Source organism: Podospora pseudoanserina, chromosome 1 (assembly GCF_035222485.1).
Source record: "Podospora pseudoanserina strain CBS 124.78 chromosome 1, whole genome shotgun sequence".
In the NCBI taxonomy this organism is placed as follows: domain Eukaryota; kingdom Fungi; phylum Ascomycota; class Sordariomycetes; order Sordariales; family Podosporaceae; genus Podospora; species Podospora pseudoanserina.
Genome location: NC_085920.1, coordinates 1,949,775 through 1,971,427, shown reverse-complemented (window position 1 = coordinate 1,971,427; position 21,653 = coordinate 1,949,775). Strand labels below are relative to the sequence as shown.

The window sequence follows — 21,653 nt, the reverse complement described above, 5'->3', positions numbered from 1 at the left end:
ACCTCGGCCTCACTCAACATTGGTGCGACTACCTTGGCACAGTAAAAGCTTTTTCGACTTCCTGACCATCATGACCGCCATATTTCACATGGTAGCATACACCGTCCCACCGGTCCTGCTTTCCAGAGCGGCCCCTTGCTCGACAAGGTTACGATGGAGTAAGCATATGGGGTTTCTGGGGTAGGGAATGGAACAAGACGAATCCACGTCGTCCCCTATCCCTGCCCTTCATGTGTTGAACCTCCAGCTTGCATGGAGAATGGCACCGTGACAGCGGCTACCGCTGATCTATTCGCTCTTGGGTAGCGTGCTCCAGAACAGCATCACGGGCGCCAAGCTAGGTTACCGAGATTTCTACCCATCGGCCGCTGGTCAAGACTTTTTTCTCTGCTTGGAGGCTCTTGGGTAGGTAACAAGGGGAGTTTCACTGTGAGACGACTAATGTTGTCAAATGACAAGCCTTGACGACCTAGGTACTGCGTATGTTGCGGTGTACAGGACTTCGACAAGACCCTCTTCCTGACAGCTTGACCTCGGGACATTAGAAAGCGTTGATCACAAACTGTCACCTGCTCCTAGCAATTGTTGAGCCGGATCCCGCCTCACAACGATCCGAAAGCCCCATATAGATGCCGAATAGAAACTCTCCGAACTCGCCAAACCGAAACAAGTTATCAGATCATTATGTGCTCCCAAGGGCGCAAACGGTACACTCGTTTGGAGCAAAAATCCCGTCCAAGAATATGCAGCCCACCAAGCTTCGCTACACTTTTGTTGCCGAACATTCACAACAAACATCACACTCCTCGCAAGCGACTCGTCTATCGTGAGGAGAGATGCCTTTTTCGATCAAGCACTACACTACACTAGACGAAGCACCAACGGAATATGTTTCCTGGAGGCCGGGTCTGGAACTGCAACGGTCCACACGTTGCCCACTGATACCCACCTGGAATACTGAGAATCTGGTGTTTAGCGCCATCCTTCCGGCTCGTCTATGCACAAGGATGGTCCGACTTTACGGAACAGCAGAGCAAATCCACCCGAAGCCCCCCCCCCCGGCCCCGGGGGGTGAATTGGACACCATGGATTTGTGGGATTTGTTGTTGTAGTGGCGAGTGGGCCTAGGCCAAAAGTGTGGCCCGGAAAACGTGCAGGCGGCGCGAGCCTGTAGTGATACCCACCTCGGACTAGCACGGTTGGGGTATTTTGGGGTAGGGGAGGCGAGACGGCGGTTTTGCTTGCGAGTGGGCAATTTGTCGAGTCGACCAGTGCGATCTATGCTTGGTCAGAGCAGAAACAGGGACCGTGGATGGAACATGTCCGTGGCCGGGAGAGGCATAATTTAGGGGGGGTCACCTAATAAGAGGGGAGGGTTTGGTATTTGATATTAAACATTGGACGTCAAATTTGTTCTGGTACCAAAGATCTGGAATCATTCTTTTTTGTCTGGGCGCTGAGACAGGAAGGACCACACATCCACAATAAAAAAAAGCCGTTAGCAGTGGTCGATGGCTGCCACACCCTACCTAGCTAAGCTCAAGGAACCAAGGCCCGGAAGCCGTCAGGATCGTGGCACGCGTTCAGGTCACGCCTTCATGTTTGCAAGAGGAATTCGGGAAAGCAGAGACCACTTCGCGCGAATTTGAAAATCCACCTCAAACCCCCTGCGAACATGGGGAAATCTAGGGAGCAGATCCGGAGAAGCCTAAGGCCCATATTCAGTCGGAGAATATCTGGTCAATCATAATGCGCGCCAGGCGTTGCATCCTCCTCCCTCCCAAAAGAGGACCTCGGAGGAGGGCACTCCGAGTCCCAAAACGGACAGGAATGAAACCTTGGCTGGTGTGAGACGGCACCTTACAGGGCTTACTTACATGGAATATTTGTGGTATGGCCTATACCGAGATGTTACCTACCCCAGGAGGGCTCGACCGTGTGTGTGCGTGCCTTCCTTATGGTATTCTTAAAAGGTGCCACTGGGGTCCCCAACTTTCTGGATTTCACTTCTCTTGATCGTGCGTCCTCACGACCCAGCTTGAACATCTTCCCGCCAAACCAACAGTCCCAGCTTGGACTCGACCGCGAAGATGTCGTCGCACAGTTCTTCTGACGAGAAGCACGCTATCTCTCACAGCGTTGAGAAGGCGCCTGCTTCTCCCGAGGTTACCCTCACCAGTGCCGGCAAGGCCAAGAAGGCAAAGAAGGAGAAGGTGGTCCACAATGTGAGTATTGGTTCTTGTACTGCTGCTGTGCTTGGATGAAGATTAACTGTTTTCTCTAGGCCGAGCTTTATGCTGCCATCCAGGAGGCCAACATCAACCCATACAGCAAGGAGTCGATCAAGCTCTACTGTCAGTGTTTTCCCCCATCATCTGAGGGGTTTCGTTTTTGCTGACATAGTTCCCTGTTGCAGTGTCCGTCTTCATTGCCTTCTGCTGCGCCTGTGCCAACGGTTACGATGGCTCCCTCATGACCTCGATTATCGCCATGGAGTCCTACCAGGCCGTCTTCCCCGTCGGTGACACCGGCCCGCTTGTCTCGGCTATCTTCTCCCTCTACACTGTCGGTGCCATGGTTGGTGCCCCATTTGCTGCTATCCTCTCGGATCGCTATGGTCGTCGCGTTGGTATGTTCTGTGGTGGTGTTGTCATCAACATTGGTATGATTATCATCTCCACAGCCATGACCACCCCCCAGTTCATCGTTGGTCGCTTCGTCCTTGGTCTGGGTATTGCCGTTATGACCGTCGCCGCCCCCGCCTACGCTATCGAGATCGCCCCCCCACACTGGCGTGGACGTTTCGCTGGTTTCTACAACTGCGGTTGGTTCGGTGGTGCCATTCCCGCTGCCATTGTCACTTTCGGCACCAACTACATGGGCAACAACTGGTCGTGGCGTGTGCCTTTGATTCTCCAGTCCGCTGCTTGCGTGCTCGTCATGGGTGCTGTCTGGTTCTTGGATGAGTCTCCCCGTTTCCTGATGGCCAACGGCCGCGAGGAGGAGGCCATCGCTTTCCTTGTCAAGTACCACGGCAACAAGGACCCCAACTCTGCCCTTGTTAGGCTTGAGGTTGAGGAGATGAGAGAGGGTATCAAGCTCGACGGTATCGACAAGGTCTGGTGGGACTATCGCCCCCTGTTCCTCACCCACAACGGCCGCTGGCGTATGGCCCAGGTGCTCATGATTTCCATCTTTGGTCAATTCTCTGGCAACGGTCTCGGTTACTTCAACACCACCATCTTCCGCAAGTTGGGTGTCACCCAGGTTCCTCAGCAGCTCGGCTACAACATTCTCAACCAGGGCATTTCCGCCATTGGTGCCCTTACTGCCGTCACGCTTACCGACAAGATGCCTCGCCGCAAGGTCCTCATCATCGGTACCACTCTCTGCTCCTTTGCTCTGGCTGCCAACTCGGGTCTTTCCGCCGTGATTGCCAACCAGGAGGCCGAGAGGGGTGAGGGCAACTTCGACCTCAGCTACGGCAAGGGTGCTCTCGCCTCTTACTTCCTCTTCAACGTTATTTTCTCGTTCACCTACACTCCCCTCCAGGGTGTCATCCCCACCGAGGCTCTCGAGACCACCATGCGTGCCAAGGGTCTGGCTGCTTCCGGCTTCATCGTCAACGCCGTCTCCTTCATCAACCAGTTCGCCACCCCTATTGCTCTCGGAAACATTGGATACAAGTACATCTTCGTCTTCGTCGGCTGGGATTTGTTTGAGGCGCTTATGTGGTACCTCTTCTGGTATGTTTTTCTTGTTCTCCGTCCACCTAATTACACCTTGCTAACCACCTTGTTTCTACAGCGTTGAATCCCAAGGCCGCACCCTCGAGCAGCTTAACTGGGTCTACGACCAGCCCAACCCCGTCAAGGCCTCGCTCAAGGTCGATAAGGTCGTCCTCGCTGACGATGGTACCGTCATTGAGACCGCAGCGAGGGGCGTTTCCGGCAATGCTGACCGCGCCGATGCCATCTAAGCACCATCTCACGATATTACGAGAGTTTGATGAAATACCGATGGGTTATATTTGTGTTGTCGCAAATGGGTTGAGTTTTTGATGTAATCTAGGTGTTCCCAAGCGGGAAGATGGTCGGCTATGGAGCAAGGTGCATGATACCAAACCAAATCTGCCAATTTTGAGGATGCTCAGATGGTATTTACGAATAATAATGTGTTGAAACAACTTTTTGCTCCTTCATCTGATGTTTGTGACGCGATGATGTCTTTGACACCGAAATCTCGCATGTGCCTGATGCCGACCAGCCCAAGAAAGACCAAGACAAAAAGGCCACGATGTCACGCTGGTAGCGAAACGGCTACGCTAACAAGGGAACAAGCATTTCGCGCTAGGGCGTCGTTAGCGGGTGTAACCTGAGACCTTTAGCGGGAGGGACCACCCCCATGGGGAAGAGGATGCCGGAGCCGCCTGGGGAGCGAAGCGGGCGCTTTTGCTCCCAGTGCTTGTCTGATGAATGACGAAGAGATTTGTTTGTCATGCGTGTTCAGTGGTGGGATAAAGAATCTTCGTTGGATGAAACAGTGGGATGGTTTCTCCATCTGAAGCTAACTGCTCCTTCATTTTGATCATTTTCATTCAGAGTGGCTTTCAAGCAGATGGGACGGTCAACGATAGGACGATGGTGAGCTGATGAGAAAGGCCCGGCTGACGGCCCGCGGTTTCCACGCCGTCGTTTGTTCAGGTGCAGCAACGCCCCCCTGTCACTTTTGGACGACATGCATGCTGCTCGGCTTTGGGCTTCCTATCGTGGGTCGGTCCGACTTCGTAAAGCGCATACATGATGGGACCAGGAATTTTTGGACGGGGGGGAGGGGGAAGTGCTCATCATTTCTGTGCCGTGCGATGGCATTGAATTCGGTTGTTTGGTATTTGGGTATCTATCTAAATTGTGAAGCTTCGGACTCATTGATCTTGAACATTTCACACATTGATCGTATGTCTTACTCCCACATTCACCTCACCCGTCATTTTCACTTCTCCAAGCTGTGGTCATCCTGATCCTTCAACCTGGTGTTTTCCTGGACCCTTTGATGAATCCTGCCCAGCAAGGATCTCACCTTCCACAGCTCAAACATCCCTGGCACACCACTCCACATCCCCCCTCCACCTCTCAAAATCTCACAGCCGAGGAAGCCAGAACCCTATATCCGCCTCGGTCCCATCTTCACACCCCAAAACCCATCGCCTTATTGAACTCTTCATAGTGCCTCAGCGCATCACTCCCCTCAACTTCCCACCGCCGTCATGATCCGCCGGATCACCACACACCGACCTCCCCTTCATCCTCACATCCCTTATCTCCTCACCAACCCGCATGAGGTACTCCGCCTACAGTAACCGTCCAGAGACCTGGTTTTAACCCCCCTCAACCGCTCTCCATTCACCTCCCTCAGCACCATCCCCCTCATCCTTCAAGATACTTCATGATATTCCCAACCTCCCAAACCGGCAACGCCAGATGATGCGCGGTCGTTTCCCCAACAAAACCTCCACATGTCTCCTGTTCATGTCACGGGACGTGGTGGTGTAATCGCACACCGTCATTGCACTGGACATGTACCAAATTCAATTCATCTTCGGGTGCAAGTTGGAGTCGCTTATTGTGATGGTGGTTGTCGTTTATCGGGCGTGGCCTTGGCGCTGCAGAGTAAGAAAGTGTGTTCGGACGGAGTTTGTGGACTTTGCGATCAATTTTACTACTAACATTGAATTCTTCAAAAGACCTGATTAGGTAGGTCAAGATGTACAACCAACCGACGGACTGCAATTAAAGCTAAGCTCAACGTCGCTTCCGACAACCAACTGGCCGGATCGTGGTTCGCTTGCTGGAGGCGACGGGACAAGTTCGGCAGAGTTGCCTGGGGGGACTGGGGGCAGGGTGGCTTAGACAACCTTAATTCAACTTCGGGGAGAAACATCATTAGGTACAGAAGGCAAGTATAATAAGGTTAAAATTATTGGTGTTCTAAATAAATGTCAAGTGCCTGTTTCATCTCTATCTGATTCTGCCTCATCCGCCACATCCTCCTCCCCCTCAATATCCGAGACAACAGTAAGGATAGTTCCATGTTATTGTCAATGCGTCGAAGAATGTCAAGGACTTCAAGCGTGCTGTAGCCACCAAAGCACAAGCACTGATACCAATCAGGGACTGGCACCGAGGATGCCTGGTGGATAGCCGCATCAAGATCAGGTTCGTCGGCGCCGTCCATCTCATCTTCCTCCGCCTCAGCATCGGCCCTGGTGCCCTTCCACGCCGCAGGAGCACCCCCAATGTTTGGGAGAAGCTCAATGTCGGGGATGACACCCCCCGACACCGACCACACCATCCAATCCTTCAAGATGCCTCCCCTCCGCCATGGTGGCTGTCGTTGCCGACAACCACCGCGACAGGAGAGGAGGATCCGTCGAAGGTCGGTCAAGAAAATGAAGTTGAGGAAAGGCAGGGAAGAGAAGTGATAATGCGGGTTTTTCTTATCGCATTTGCTCGAGCGATTGTCTCATGAGGATAAACAAGAGACCCGCAAGTCAAAAAGACGATGGGCCAGAAAGCCGGTCCACTGACTATTAGTTTTGACTGAAATCTCGGTGGACAGAATGTAGCATACCAGTAGCCCAGGCGTGGCGCTGTGACCAACCCGTCGTCCTATGGCAGAGATGGCTCGACATGTTCGATTTTCTTGATCCATCAAACTGTTCTTTGGCAATAATGCTGTGATGGTGTTGTTAGCTTCGCATCATGCCTATTAAAGATATGTGACTCACCTCATGGACACCCTGTATCCGATGTACATCTGCAGCTAGTGATAGGAATATCGACAGTCATGTACACGTACTTGCCCATCGTTGGGGCGGTGTCGAGCATGGCTGTTCATCCTCTGAGTGTTAGACTACTTCGTGCCATCGGTAGGCAGTTTTAGACAAGGAACTTACGATCGACTGCCTGGCCACGTGGGCAGAGCAACAAAGCTTAGGGCTCGTGCCAGGTGAACGGTCGGTGTCGGATGTGTTTGATTCGAATGTGTGAGATCCAAAACTCTCTTCAGTGCTGTTGAAGTCGAGGTTGCAGTCGACATGATTGATCGACTAGATTGCGGTATGGTATGTTTGGGGTGAAGATGATGAGACGCCAGTGTAGAGGTGAGAGAAATGGTGGTAAAAGAATAGAATATGGATAGCAATTTGTGATAGAGCGATGGGAGGAAGCAAATTTGTTGGAAGAGGGCTGGAGAGAGAAAAGCAGAAGATGAAGAGAGGAAGAGGTGGGGAGAGAGAAGTGGTGGGTTGGGAGAGAAAGGTGGGAGCGGAAAATATTGCAAGTGCTGGTTGGCTTATACCATTCTGTGGGTGGGAAAGAACGGAAGCAGTACTAGGTATCCACCTATGTCCCCTACCACCCAGACTAACGTACCTACCCTGGAGACCAGCGCGTGGCCACTGAGAGCGCAAACATCAGGCAAGAAACGGCCGTACAGGTGAGATGGAAAGCAATGGAAAGCAGAAGGAAGCAACTGGTGCACCTTTCTTCGACTCAGCTCCTCGAGGAATCCCATTGATCTGTTTCAGATCCAAGTCTTTCAAGCCTAAATCTCGGGGTCACTTCTAGGGAATGCCGGGAGCCGTAGTAATGGTCGTGCCTTGGGCAGTAGTGTCAAACTATGATGGTTGTAGCTACGAGGAAGGAATTCAAGTTGAAAGTAAATATTGCCAGATGTATCACGATCATAATCATTCATGGGAAGTTGTTCAGGTCCAAAGAAGCAAAAAGAAACCAACACGGGCTTCTTGTTTTTCGTTTTTTTTTTTTTATAAAAAAAAAAGATTAAAAAAAAAACCACCGAACAAACCCCCCATCGCCGCTTCCAAACGCCCAGGTATTATCGCCCCCGCGGGCCCGCGTTGCTCCCAGCCCACCTCCCACCACCCCTTCCCCTCTCCTCCCCCGCCCACCTATCGTTGTCGGCGCTGGGTTCGCGGTTGGGACTGGAGCTAGACAGGTTGATGGGTCCAACGGAGTCTGGCTTTGGCTTGCCCCGTCTAGGACGGCTGGACCTCCGCCGTTGACTCAGGCTCAGGATCCGTTGCTGCCACTGGAACCATCCCCTCCGAGAGCGTCAGTTGCCCACACTGACGTCCCATCAGGGCTGGTGATGAGAATCCGTGGCAGCTCCGGTGCGCTGCCGGTCGAGGCCAAGGCGGCCCGGGGTTGTCCGTCTATGCAACCATCAACGTCAGTATCATGATTTGTACTAAGAAGGTGAAGGGACAAGGGGTTTGTGGAGAAGATGGAGAGTGTCGGTCAAGAAGATGAAGTTGAGGAAAGGCAGTGAAGAGAAGTGATCATGCGGGCAACTTACTGGTGAGAACAGGGCCCCCCAAGCTCAGGCGGGCAGTTGCCGCCGCCAGGTCACCAACCGCTTGCCGCCTCATGGTGGCTCCCTGCAAGCGGGCAACCGCCGCCTGCCTCACCTCTTGCGTCCCGGCAGACGCTCCCGAACCCCCCTAGAGACGCAGTTCGTTAGCATACAAGGCTCGTAGTCACTGGGTCAGAGGGATATAGGTGACGAAAAGAGGGGAGAGAAGAATAGAGTGATCACTTGCAGTCCCGTTTGCTCCCCCAGCGTCCCTTCCCACGTCTCCGTTCATCTTGTTTATTTTTCTGCAGATAGAAACAGCCGTCAGTATATTCTGCTGAAGAGTGAGATGGGGCTGGAACGAAAGAACCCACGAGAGGAGAGAGTTTGGTGATGGTGTTGCGGTGGTGGGGATGGGATGAGGAAAAAAAGAGAAGAGAAGGAAATTTGACAAGAGCCTGGAGGTATTATCTACCACTCAGTGCCCGTGCGGGTCCCTTTCCTAGGGTCTGGACACGAGAAGGCGGTATTGAATGTGGAAGGAACAGATGGGTATGGCAGCTGTTGACGTGTAGGGCCCCTGTCAGTTAGTAGGAAACGACACCGCTTCTCTCCCCTTGAATCTGGTCTGACAATTCTTTCGGCACCTATTCACCCCCATTTCGTCATCCAAAAGGTTCATAGGCAGTGACGTTTGATTATTTCTGTTCTTGAGATGTGCAAGAGAAGGCTCGGTTGATTCAAGTTTCATCTACTGGATACACAATACTTCTGCAGTTGATTAAGTCTGCATAGGTATATCTACAGTGCAGAAATTGAGAAACAGACCTTTTTCCCATTTTAAATTACACATATTGCAGCATGGGATTGCTGGATTCATCAATGTGCCATGATCCTTCAACAGTTGACCTTTCTGTTGATGGTGTTATTCCTTTTGCCCTATGCCTTCGCAAGAAGGGTGAGTACAGTCAGGGTAGCCTTTGAGCTATCACGTTGAAATAATTCACAACTTATCAATTACCACAAGGAGTGTCACCATCTACAGGAGGAAGCATCAGCCCCGGGACGGGACCTAATTGCAAGGCTGTTATCCAACTGTGCCTGACTGGACAGCTGTAAGCCTCCACCTTGTGGGGACGAGCAGTGCATTTGGGCAGAATTCAGAGCGAAACTTTGAAAAAGAGTCTAGCTAAGAGCAGTGGGCATGAGTTTGTTGCTTTGCATCCCTGCCACGGCCGATTTCATCTCATCTTGGCCATGTAATATATCTTTAACAAAGTTACCTTATATACCATTAGAAATCTATTTGGTGTAAAGAGTAGTCTTAATACTTTGCGGATTACACTTTGCTCCTTATATCCCAGTTTTATCACGTTTTAGTGTAAGTTTCATCGCCTCAATAGTTGCTCTCATCAACTTTTAGTCGCTCTGTTCTCCTCCTCTTGACAGTTGCTCCCACAATATTATATTATTCTAGTGTTTACCTTCAGCTAGGTAGCTCACTCCAATCGAGGCTAAAGTGTCTTCTAATCCCATCAAAGCTTACTATAACCAGCCCCATCTGCTCTATTCCCAGCATCATGTTGGCGACTAAACTTACGGCCTCCAATACGTTGTTGAGGAGACGCCGACCAAGCCACCACCCATTGTGCCCGTTCCAATCCACCATTTTCTTGCTTGCTCGGATGACATGTTGATTTTTCGCTTGTCAGTGCCAGATGTTTGGGAAGGGGCTCCTGCTTGCAATTCCTTTCGTCGGATTCCAGTACGCTCATATTGAGTTGAAAGTACTCGGGATTAGCTCCCTGCGAGTTGAATGGTGGCGCTGGGAAGGAGTTTTTACAGCGAGTCTACATAATTTGATGTTATTTGAAGTTGCTTGGGCTTTGCAACAGCTGAAATTCTTATGTGGGAGGGGTAGACCAGTTCAAAAAGGTGAGGTATTCTGCGTTCTTTTCTCAACAAGGGTCGATAGTTGGGTGATCAAACAATTTCTACATGTTCCTGACCCACAAGGCCGCAGGGTGCCTGCAGTAGTCTGGAAAGGGGGACCGAGCAGTCCTCGCTCTTTGAACACATCACATGCTTTGTGAATTAAAATGCAACATTTGCGATCTCCCTATCAAATGAGATGAGCCATTTTGACAACGCATACAGAGCAAGAGAATCACCAAGATCTCAGAAAATACAAAACAAACGCTATGCAACAAACACCCCCGGGTATCCTATCCTTCCATGCAGTTTTCCATCCCAACTTTCCTAAGCACACCCACAAAGGCCTTTAGATTACTATCTCATCCGTCCGAACATCATCTACCCAAGCCTCTTCAATCTTAATCTATACACTCCTGCCCTTTTCATTGTCCCTAAACGGCTGCTTTTCGAAACTGCCCCCCACCGGCGATCTTCCCCTCCAGCTCCGCAATCTTCTCCATCACTTTTGGATACATCTTTGTTGTTCATCCCCAAGCCACGGCCACCAATAGCCTCAATACCGACCGAGAACTCCCTGCACAGCTCCAGTGCCTTCTCCCACTTGCCCTGCTGCTCCAAGCACATGGCAAGGAACCAAATGTTAGCAAGCCGATCAGGATGATCGCTGTCTTCACCCACAGTCTTGGTGTACCACGACCGATCAATCAGCATGTAAAATAGCTTCTCGGCCTCGGAGAACCTCTTCAGTTTGACTTCTGTGGCTGCGATAGCATCTGCAACGGCTGTTGCGTCATAGTTTACGACTTCTTCGGTGATGAGTGAAAGGCTGTTTCGGGCCAATCCAAGCTTGTTAACGAGCCGGCATGACAAAGTAGAGCGAGCCTGTAGGAAGCTGAACTGAGCCTCGTCGTCTATGAAGAAAAGTTCTGAATCTTGAGCAACTCAATGGCTGTGAAAAGGGTTCTGAGCACTCCGGTGTGTAGTCCCAAGGCAAGTGACGTTTCCAGATACCATGGCTGGTTCTCCAGCCGTCGCTCGTTCTCAATCCAGAAACCTTGTTCCCTCTCATCGGCAGTCATTCTGATGTTTGAGAGCAAAAGTCGAAGATAAGCCCCGGATTCAATCAGGATAGCAGCGGTCCTGCCGATAAAGGGCTGCAGGAACCGTTCAGTTGGGGGCCGAGGCCTGACGTGCAAAGACACACTTCGTCGCTCAGCTATGGCGGGCTGGTCAAAGGACTCGACAATAGCCTTGAGGTCGCCGATTTGTTCAAACAAGCCGGTTGTGATAGCGTCGACGTCAAGTCTTTCGAGGGCAGTAAGGGTTTCGTTAAGGCCGTTGAGTAGGACTCCAGCACTGAGGCTGCCGAATGGATCCGTCATTTTGGAGAGCGCTACATGCCGAGTTCGACTGTGGACATGATCCACGCTGCTGCGGCATGACGCCCGCACACGGCCCCGACATCAGCCGTTGTGGGGCTACGAGAATGGGGGCTGCCGGGACCCTGAAGCCTCAGTTGCTGACTGTTGGTTGCACAAGCTATATCACTGTTACCCTCCATCAGATAGCCCCCTCAGCCCGATAGGTCATCGTGCAGCAAGGCTCTGCGGCTCTGTCTTGAAAATATTTCGTCTTGAGTGCTTCCTTGAATTTGGGCAAACAATATCCTTCATATCAAACTCGGTTCCATGAGACTGGGAAGTCTTGGTTTGTATTATTTGTTTTCTTTTTCGCAATCTGCCATGAGAAATCACGCTTGCTGGGACAACTGCTTGGTGGTCTGCGTCACCTGAAACCCGCGCGCTCTTTGTCCCTCCAACCCCGCCACGATGTCGGTTGCACAGAGCCTGACTGCTGAAGGTCCCGATGTTGACTTGAATACGCGGAGTCAGATCAGTGGTCTACGGATTCTAGTCGTCAGTCTCAACATCGCCCTCTTCACACCATACTTTAATATTGCGCCTACCTGTTGCATCCATCTTTTCGGCGCAACGGGCTATTTCACCTCCGACCTTCTCTATTGCGAACCCCACAGCAACATGGAGAAGACACAGCGTGAAGCTGTGAGGAGCAACTTCGACTATGCTGCCTTTGTGTTTGCCATCCGTACCCGCCTGGCGGATGTCGCCTGGATTTACAACCACCCAAGTTCCGCAAGGCCTGCAAATTGGTTCGCGCCTGGACAACTTTCTTTGCGGCCCGGGTCATGAAGTACAAGAACGACTTTGGCGAGGAGGCGGCCACCGAGAAATACGGTTTCATTATCGATCTTTGGAAGGAGATGCAGCACTTCGAGTTGGTCCGTGACCAGCTCCTCCATGTCTTGATGGCCGGGCGGGATGCGCTAGCGAGCTTGCTGGCTTGGACCTTGTAAGACCTATCTTGCCTACACATTGTTCGTTTTCCCAAGTACTCACGCATCTTGTTATGACAGCTTCCACCTAGTCCGCAACCGAGACATCTTGGAGCGGCTCAAGCGGGATATTGCTACAGTACCAACAGAGGGATATATCACCCCTGACTATAGCAGGAAGCTTCCCTACCTTCGCTGCTGTCTCAATGAAGGTATGCTTCTTCTACCGACGTTCCAACTTCATGGAAATTTACTTACCGATCGATACTCGCAGCTTTGAGATTGTACCCCACGCCACCGCTCAACCTTCGCTTCACCAATAAGCCTACCATCCTCCCTCAAGGAGGTGGTCCTGATGGCCGATCTCCCGTGCTACTGTCAAAAGGGGCCGGAATCGCATTCTCCACATATCACCTACATCGAAACGAGTCCATCTATGGTCCAGACCCAGGAGTCTATCGCCCAGAAAGATGAGAAGACGGGGAGTTGATTAAGAAGGCTAAGCCTGGAGCTGGTTACATTGATTTCAATGCCGGTCCAAGGCTTTGCTTGGGCAGTAAGTCTTTCTACCGCCTTTGTGCTTTTGCCCACCTGCTGACCTTGTCACAGAGGATTTTGCTTTGATGGAAGCGAGCTACGCTGTCATCCGTGCCTTGCAAGCATACCCGGACCTAAAGCTTGCGCCTGGTGTTCCAAATGAACCTGTCGGTGCAGAGAAACAAAGATATACTGTTGGGTTATCTCCCAAGGAGGGTGTTCTTGTGTCTCTTGGGTAGAGCGACAATCTGGAGTGCGATGTCGACGGAGGGTGATTCAATGCTGTAATACAACCGTTCATATAGGTAGACGTAGAAATGCAGTTCATCAACATCCTGCTTCCTTGAGCCAGTATTGATCTGCGTGGCATGCCTAGGTACGTCGAGATGTGCCATGAATGCCGCCCATTTTTAGCTGCAGATCAAGGCACCGTAAGTTCCCCTCCTCCGCTCCGCCCGCCGTCATTGTGCATTTACAAATCTTATACCATTTTGTTTTGGGGATACAGATACCAGAACTCTACAGGTTGTTCCTCCTCGAATGCAGAGGTTCGGGGCTCTATTTACTTTCATCCTTTCTCTCCAACATTTCCCAGTCATGTCCACCAAGAATGCATCATTCCCATACTCACCCATCGAAACCGAGAAAGACGCCCTGCGCATCCTCACGATAGAGCCAGGAGACTTTGCCGATCCCTTGGTATGCACTCTCGATCCCTTCTTCTTCAGCCAAAAGCCCAAATATGTTGCTCTCTCCTACACATGGGGAAGTTCCTACAAGGACAACGCCAAACTCCCCTTGTCTCGCTCGACAGCAACACCACTCTCCCCAAGCCAAGATGTTCTCCCCCTACCAGCATCACCATTCCGGCCTGGAAGCAACACACCTTTGACAACCCTCCTACTCCGACAAAAGAACAATGTCCTCCCTCTCACCACCCTCCACCCAGCCGACCACCGCCCCATCTCCCCCGATCACGGTCAACCACCACCCCTTCTCTTCGTCCGGCGGACCGGCAGTATATCGATCAATGTCACTAGAGTGGAAAGCCGGCCAGACTCAGCACCTCGGCGCGGGCCTGGTTCCCCAACCTACTGGGCAGCCCCCCAGGATCAAGATTTGGTACTCCCCAAAGCCCCCACAAGCCACCCTGATGCGTCTGGCGGAAAGCACGTACTGGACTAGACTCTGGGTGGTGCAAGTGGCGTGCCTGCCGAGGTCGCTGCTGGTTGTGTACGGGTCAGATATACGGGCTTACGAGGAGTTTCAGGGGTGGGTGCAGGTTGGGAATGGTAATACTGGTGGCGGTATGGGAGGGCAGCTTCAGAGAACCCCCGCCCCCACAACACACAGAGTCTCAGATTGTGGCTACCATCATGGCTCCTATGCGGAGGCTACTGGAAACAAGAGAGAAGAGGCATACCAGCATGATGGCGCTGGAGAGCCTGGTGGAGAGGTTCGCGGGGAATGAGTGTAGTGAGTTGAAGGATAGGGTTTATGGGCTGTTGGGGTGTCCGAATGATGTGGCTACTAGTTTGGGGGGTGGGGTGGAGCAGAGGCTGGGTCGGTTGAATATTACGCAAACGCTGGGGAGGGCTGTCTCCCCGCGAGGGAGGGGCACAGTGGGTTCGTTGAGGGTCGACTACAACCGGTCGTTTTATGATCTTTGGAGGAGTGTAGTTGGGTTTGCGTTTCATCATACGAAGAACATTGGTGGAAAGACAGGGGTTGGGTATCTGAAGGATGAGGAAAGACCGATCACGATTGTGAGGACGGCTGGTATCATTCAACGGGCGCTTGGTCAGAAGCTTGACGAGGAGCTTTGTTCTACAGAACGGCCACAGCGGGATCCTGAGGCTATCGGAGCTGTTGGATATATCGCTGGCGAAATTCTCCGAATTGGTCCTGGCTATGGGGATTTGGTGGGATCACACCGCGCGCAACAAGACTGGACTTCCTCCTGGGACGAATTCTACGACAGCGAGCAACTATCGACGCTTAGGCAACTCGACGAGGAGTACATGACAAGAATCTAGGCCGCATTCGAAATATCCCCGATCCATTCGCCATTGGCTCTCGTATACTTGTCGATAGGAGACCCGAGGAAGACAAACACGGTGTACCTATGGATGGAACAGCAAGATCAAACAGCGACCTAAGCCACTCCATCTCTTCAGAGCAAGAATCCTTCTACATCGCATCAGACGAAGAAGGCCGGCACGTCGACGGGGATGCCCGGATTAGTCTTGGAACAGGATACTTCATCGGACTTGTGCCACCAGCAGCCAAAAGAAGGGGATATCGTCGTCCGGTTCTGGAACTGCAGCGCTGCTATAGTGATGAGGCCGCTAGCCACTTCCAACATCACGCCAGACCAGGCAGCATCCAGTCAAATGTTCATGTTGGTCGGACGAGCAGATGTTGCTAGCTCCTCAGCGGGCCCTTCGGACGAAACGACCACTTCCCCTCCGGAACACGACATGCAGTTTGAGCGTTGCGCGGCTATGGCACGAGGAGCTGGGGGCAATGATGCGGCTGCTATTCGTCTTGCGGGCTATCGGGAGGGGTATTCCCGGGAGTCATTGGGGGCTATTTATGTCGATATAGGTCTAAGGACTCTGCAGATGATCACAGCAAGTCTTGAGGTGTGACTGGAGGAAGGGAGGTTGTGGGGCTGAATTTAAGGCTGGTCAATTTTGGGGTCTAGCGTTTGGATATTGATTTTGATTGGATAGATTTTGTTGATTGCTGCAAATGCACCGTAATTCTTTTGCGTGCCTATATAGTCATACCCGATAAGAACTTTGGCTCAGCCCGTATTAGTCTTATAAGGCAAGTAAAAGGTAAGCGCAGTAAATATTACTCTGAGCTGAAATGGGTCTAACGACTGTTCGGCTATATTTACCGTAACTAAAACTAATTACAATTTCCATTTTCTCTTTACGAATATTAATAACCCCCGAATCCTCCGTGAGCCTTACTTTCTCACTCATACACTCAGGCCTGTGGCCGCGCCCCAAACCACTATCCAGGCGGTTTTTTCCTAAATACTCTGCGCGAATAAATACTTTTTACAAATACGGAAACATAATGTGTTTGTTTTATTCGGAAAAATCTAGCGATTAATATGACGAACCCCTATCCAGAACCTCTGAAAGGGATACCGGTTGAAGGCACTTCTGAACAATCCTGGTTCGGTACAGCTAAACAGTGTACAATAAATGGCTTGTCTCAATCACAACAGTCTAGATACCAACGATTGTGACTTGTATTGCATACTGCGGATCTGTCTATCTATACCAGCCAGTTCCTCCGTATATATAGACCTAGGGACCGTGGACCGTTGACTTATAGACGGTCCTCGGTCCACTCCTGATTGGCCGATGCTGAACCGTCAGGCCCGCCGCGGTCCCCGGTCCCCATCTCATTGGTCCGTACTGTCCACCTGGACCGTGAGCCTCGCTACCTCCTGCTCTCCCATTGGCCTCAGCCCTCTCCTGTTCCCTCTCCTCCCTGCACCCCTAACCCTATATCATGCTCTCTGCCGTATGCCGTCACAGGTTTTAAATTTAATTTATAAAGGCGTTGCGTAAAATTATTATTTTTAGAAAATAGCGAGTGTAGAGTTAAGCGAAAACAAGCCTAATTCTAGGCTAACCGTTCTTAACCGAGATAAAAAAAGTTTTTTTTTGAGTCTGACTACCTAGGTAGTAGTAAGTGATTCACGTGGCTTTGCAGGAGATGTTGGTACTTTTGTTGACTGCCCCGTCTTGTTTGACATGCCGGTTTGTGTCAGTTTTGTCAAGCCTGCAGCACAAGGTAGAACGGCGAAAGAAAGCCAAGATGGGACATCACAACCGCCATTTTGCTGGCGATCCGCACGCGCTGGAGGGTGTTTGGAGTCCACCAACTAGTGCTGCAAAGTTCGTTCTTGTTGCTGTGAGAATTGGGAGAGTATGACTGCTGACAAGAGTGCAAATTAGCTTTTGTGAGGAGGACTATGCCGTCAGCAGATATTTTGCCGAGTTTATCAGCACTTTGACAAACTTGGCATATGGTATGCCACCACCTTGCCTCAAATAAGTGAAAGTTGTTGACCTGGCAATAGTTTATTACGCCCTTGTGTACATGTACGGTCCTGGGAGCAAAGGCTTATTCTCCCCCAGATATGATTTCATGTCCATCTCTCTCCTCGTCCTCGGCATCGGCTCTTTTGCCTTTCACGCTACCCTCCGCCAGTCAATGCAATTCGCCGACGAGCTTGCCATGTTAGGGCTTGTCTGGTCTTTGCTTCAAGGTGTTCTTACCATTGGGACGAAGCGTGACAGGATACTCAACTGGTCGATGGCTGTGGGGTTTCCGCTCTTTTCGGCGTTTTACATCTCGAATGGCAAGATCATTTACCATGCTTCTGCCTTTGGGCTGGCGTTGGTTTTGATCACCATCCGAGGGCACTACTTGTTTCTTTGGAGAAACCCGCCGTTTCCGGAAGCGAAGAGGGTATCGTGGAAGAAGAGGGGGAGGAGGACGCTGTGGTTGTTGTTAATCGGATATGCGCTTTGGAATATTGACTTGGAGTTTTGTACGGAGCTGAGGAGCCTGAGGGTGAAGATGGGGTTACCTTGGGCTTGGGTGTTGGAGTTGCATGGGTGGTGGCATGTGTTGACTGCTGTCAGTGCGAGCTGGTTTATGGATATTGTGAGGGAGGTCCAGGAGGAGTTAAGAGATGGTGCCAGCGTGGCGGGCAAGGATTCTGAGAGTGAAAGGTTGAAAGAGTTATAGCAGAGGCCTTGTATATCATTTTTTTGAAGGTGAATCCCAAACGCTTTTCAAAATAAGGAACATGGACAAGGAATTGAAGAAAACATCCTGTGGGTCTGGTGTGCTTACTAGACGATACAAGATCCAGGGTTTCACAACTCGGCAGCCAGAATTCCAGATCAGAAGGGGCCCAGGTTTTTCCTGACTGTCCCATGCCTCCACATGCGAGACAATTTAGCCCCCTTCCATCTCGGCATCCTCCCTGATTAAGATCTCGCATGCAGGACAGCCTGCTTACACGATGAAGCACTGAGTAAGGCTAACATGTAAACAATAATGTATCATTTACTAGCTAGGTAGTAACCACCATGTCAGTGGGGTAGAGCACGAGCCTGTGATACTTATATTGCTTGCTACCTAGCTGGCAGTGGATAGTGCTGCAACTTGGTCATGTCCAAAGCGTCCCCCTATATAGCCCCCTTCTTCCATCCCGAGTCTGTGTTAACCCGGCAACCCACCCTCATCTCCACCTCCAAAAAGCCCTGCCAAGACCAGCACCCACTGAGTCGTGCACACCCACAAAAACTTCTCACTCATAAGCTCACCCTCTCAACCATCCCAACATCACAATAATTGTCAGGCTAGATGGCCGAGCGGTCTAAGGCGCCACGTTAAGGTTTCTTTCAAACCCTTAATCTCAACTCCACTTCCAGAGTTCCGTGGTCTCGTAAGGGGCGTGAGTTCGAATCTCACTCTAGTCATACACATCCAAGCACATCTTCACTTGTCTTTTGCCTGATTGCACCACAATCACCTCCTTTTTTTTTTCTCTGTCTTTTGAACCTATATCAAGGCATTTATCAACAACAACTCAACTCGTCTCCACCAATCGATTTATACCTCGTGTTTCATCTCCAGATCTACCAGATCACCACCAACCCTTTTTTTGCCTCAGCCGATCAGTCCCCATCCCCATCCCTCACATGCCCACGTGTTCTTTTTCATATCATAGGATTGACCTAATCTCCATTTCCAAACCTTGCAACATCGGAGCCCTCGGAGATTTCACAGAACATACGTAAGCTTGAATTAACACTGCGGACTTTCCCCATGCAAGGTACCATCCACGTAGTTCAACCCGCCTTTCCACTCAATAGCCGCCACGACAACGAGAGAGATCACAGTGGAGAAAACACATCCAACGTATACTTCCTATATTGATCATCAAATTTCCCGACCCATCATATCTCGTATTTTGCATCTACCACGTGACGTGGCCGGAGATTATGGCCCCAAAATTTTCCAAAAACATCACCAAGTACCTGATATCTCAAAAAGACGTGGGTTGAAACTGACCAAATACCCCATGTATCTGTATTGCACAAAGGTGCAATGTAGCCAGCAACAAAGACCTTGTTACACCATAGTTCTTTCTACTACGATCATAGAACCGGGGGGCGGCACGTCCCGCTCAGCTTACCCTACCCCAACGGTACCTACGCTGCGCCCTGCTGACGTCTGCGGTAGTCCTGCGGCTAGATTTCCTCATAGCAACTACGAAACCCGATCACTGGTATGATTGTTCGATCGTGAAATCCATATTATCTTCATGAAGAGGAGGGGTACTAGAATACATAGTTCCTAACTGAGCCACTGGGGGCTATGAACCTATTTTGATTTCTCAGCTCTCCTCACAGCCTGAAGATCTTTGCAAAGTAACACAGCATGTAGCACTGCAGAACATGATCCTGTAGGTAGATGGCTAGTGGGAAAAAACTATGCATGTCAGGTGCAGCAGCATCAGTTGATACAGGCAGCAGCAGGACTAGAGTGGATCGTGGGTTCCTATCACGATCTAGCCTCGCCCAATACCAAACGACATGCTGTGCAGAGATACATCTTGGACACTTCAAGTCTAGTGTTGCGCTGAGGTTGGTGATAGTGCCGAGGGCCAAGACCAGGGATGCCGTAATGGGTTGTCCGAGGATCGCAGTCCTCCCCTCATCAACGACGGTGTGCCCAGACTCCCAGACCGGAGGTATTATCCCGCCGGAGAAAAGTCCATCACGACAAGATATGCAACAGGGCGCCCAGTTTCTAGGAAATGGTCTTGGCACCTATGGGCAGAGTGCCGAATTGCCGATTGTGCCCAAGGAAGCAAACCTATTGTGTCCTCAAAGGTTTTGATAACTGGGTCGAGGTGAGGGGAGGGGCGTCGGTGAGTGTTTACCGTGTGCTGTCACCGGCCACTTGTACAGTTCAAGACGTGTAAGAATCCCACAGCGTGTTGACCATGTCGTGGTCTCACGAGAAGCACAGGAGCAGGTCATAACGGAATGGAGAAGGTGATAGGACGGGGAGCTTTGCCGTGTGTGGTGAGTCCACCGCTAGACTGACGTTATGGCGGGCTGTTCGGGGGCGAGGTAAATTGTGTAGCGGGGAAAGCAGCTGAGTCGGTGACACGGTGTAACCAACGAGGGGTGGTCTGTAGGGTTGATCCCGCGTCAAGTTTTCTGGCGAGAGATTGGTTTGCGGACATTGGACTGGATGATCGACGGTCGTGGACACAGTGCGAGACGTGCTGAGGGCTGACTGGGAAACCCATCTGTGCAATGTCTGGGGGTGAATATCTGTACATCGTACCGATGATATACACCAATGTCTTGCTCGATGAGATGCTGATCGGTTTCCATCTGGCATTCCCCTGACACCAAATTCCGCGCTCGGGTACCGTGTTGCCGTGGTTATTTTCACGGCTACGTTGCCCGTGTAGCTTGGCTTTACACGTTGCGTGGTAGTGTGTTGGACAAGCTTCTTGGAAGCACCCAAGATAGACGGAGGAGTGGGAACCAATAAAGGCTAAATATGCAAAGGTTTGGAGTCTTTCTGTGACAGACAGTATCGGGCATGTCGACATGTCGATGTTTGATGACTGAAGTGTAGTAGTGGCAGTCCTCATCGACACCTCCTGCTCGCAGAATCAGTGCTTGTATATGAGACACCAACTTCCCCAGTGCCGACAGCGGTGTTCAGACGCATGAAGCACCTCGCGTACACCAGCACTGTGCGAAGCGGCTTTCAGGGTCTTATCCCGGTCCCCACGGTGTCGATTCGTCAGCGGCGGGTGGGGGGGAGAGACACAACGGTGTGGACGGTTGGATTTTGGTCGCCAAAACAGGGAACGACGACTGCAAGGGTTTGGCAAACATGCCCATCGAGTGGTCACAGCGCAACGGTGCTGTGCCATCTGTACTCCCTGTTATCCTATCCTCTCCTCTCCTCTCTATGTTCATCTCATTAGGAGAGGTATAGTTAGTTGCTGACTGGCAATGCCTTGCCTTGGATGACTCTGGTGGTTGAAGAGCTTGGGAGAAACACTGTCGAATTATTATGGTGGGTTGGGTGTCCGGTGACACTACCGTGGACCTATGTACCGCAGAGCGGGATGCGACGGTGTAATCCATGACGCAGCTGGAAGAGGACGAGCAATGCAAACAGCTCGGAAAAAAAAGAGAGGAGGAGGGAAGAAAAGTTTGATGGGCTCGGATTGACATCTGCAGGGTAATAAGGTACCTGATGTGTCGAAGCAAAAAGGAAGCTCTTTCCATAGGTGCCGGATGAGGGGGTCGGCAGCGAGGTGGGTGGGGACAAATGGCATTTCGCTTGTTGGGCAGACAGGAGGAATGGGATT

General features: G+C 51.2%; 7 protein-coding genes and 1 non-coding gene across 8 annotated transcripts; 3 read left to right on the top strand and 5 right to left on the bottom strand.

The window, feature by feature from the left end:
- Positions 1 to 2,090: 2,090 nt before the first annotated feature.
- On the top strand, positions 2,091 to 4,337 carry QC764_105590 (uncharacterized protein; the record flags this gene model as incomplete). Its single annotated transcript, XM_062941799.1, has 4 exons — positions 2,091 to 2,225; positions 2,285 to 2,354; positions 2,417 to 3,746; positions 3,808 to 4,337. 4 exons carry the CDS (start codon positions 2,091 to 2,093, stop codon positions 3,977 to 3,979), a joined length of 1,707 nt encoding a protein of 568 aa, XP_062804692.1. The 3' UTR covers positions 3,980 to 4,337.
- A 1,639-nt stretch (positions 4,338 to 5,976) lies between these two features.
- Positions 5,977 to 6,351, bottom strand: QC764_0006770 (uncharacterized protein; the record flags this gene model as incomplete). The annotated part of the gene is made up of 1 exon (XM_062939801.1): positions 5,977 to 6,351. One exon carries the CDS (start codon positions 6,349 to 6,351, stop codon positions 5,977 to 5,979), a length of 375 nt encoding a protein of 124 aa, XP_062804691.1.
- Positions 6,352 to 6,468: 117 nt separating this feature from the next.
- QC764_105580 (uncharacterized protein) lies at positions 6,469 to 7,320 on the bottom strand. Its single transcript, XM_062941798.1, has 4 exons — positions 6,956 to 7,320; positions 6,859 to 6,889; positions 6,788 to 6,816; positions 6,469 to 6,734 (listed from the first exon to the last, which is right to left on the bottom strand). Exons 1-4 carry the CDS (start codon positions 7,096 to 7,098, stop codon positions 6,590 to 6,592), a joined length of 348 nt encoding a protein of 115 aa, XP_062804690.1. The 5' UTR covers positions 7,099 to 7,320; the 3' UTR covers positions 6,469 to 6,589.
- A 773-nt stretch (positions 7,321 to 8,093) lies between these two features.
- Positions 8,094 to 8,668, bottom strand: QC764_105570 (uncharacterized protein; the record flags this gene model as incomplete). Its single annotated transcript, XM_062941797.1, has 3 exons — positions 8,094 to 8,236; positions 8,380 to 8,524; positions 8,624 to 8,668. The coding sequence occupies 3 exons, from the start codon at positions 8,666 to 8,668 to the stop codon at positions 8,094 to 8,096; spliced, it is 333 nt and encodes a 110-aa protein (XP_062804689.1).
- Positions 8,669 to 12,140: 3,472 nt separating this feature from the next.
- On the top strand, positions 12,141 to 12,685 carry QC764_105555 (uncharacterized protein; the record flags this gene model as incomplete). Its single annotated transcript, XM_062941796.1, has 2 exons — positions 12,141 to 12,404; positions 12,461 to 12,685. 2 exons carry the CDS (start codon positions 12,141 to 12,143, stop codon positions 12,683 to 12,685), a joined length of 489 nt encoding a protein of 162 aa, XP_062804688.1.
- Positions 12,686 to 16,999: 4,314 nt separating this feature from the next.
- On the top strand, positions 17,000 to 18,111 carry QC764_105540 (uncharacterized protein). Its single transcript, XM_062941795.1, has 3 exons — positions 17,000 to 17,124; positions 17,185 to 17,258; positions 17,310 to 18,111. The coding sequence occupies exons 1-3, from the start codon at positions 17,045 to 17,047 to the stop codon at positions 17,981 to 17,983; spliced, it is 828 nt and encodes a 275-aa protein (XP_062804687.1). The 5' UTR covers positions 17,000 to 17,044; the 3' UTR covers positions 17,984 to 18,111.
- A 490-nt stretch (positions 18,112 to 18,601) lies between these two features.
- QC764_0006720 lies at positions 18,602 to 18,723 on the bottom strand. The gene has a single exon. It is a non-coding gene; the product is annotated as a tRNA-Leu (tRNA).
- A 602-nt stretch (positions 18,724 to 19,325) lies between these two features.
- Positions 19,326 to 21,625, bottom strand: QC764_105535 (uncharacterized protein). The gene is made up of 2 exons (XM_062941794.1): positions 20,155 to 21,625; positions 19,326 to 20,079 (listed from the first exon to the last, which is right to left on the bottom strand). Exons 1-2 carry the CDS (start codon positions 20,290 to 20,292, stop codon positions 19,654 to 19,656), a joined length of 564 nt encoding a protein of 187 aa, XP_062804686.1. The 5' UTR covers positions 20,293 to 21,625; the 3' UTR covers positions 19,326 to 19,653.
- Between the last annotated feature and the right edge of the window lie 28 nt (positions 21,626 to 21,653).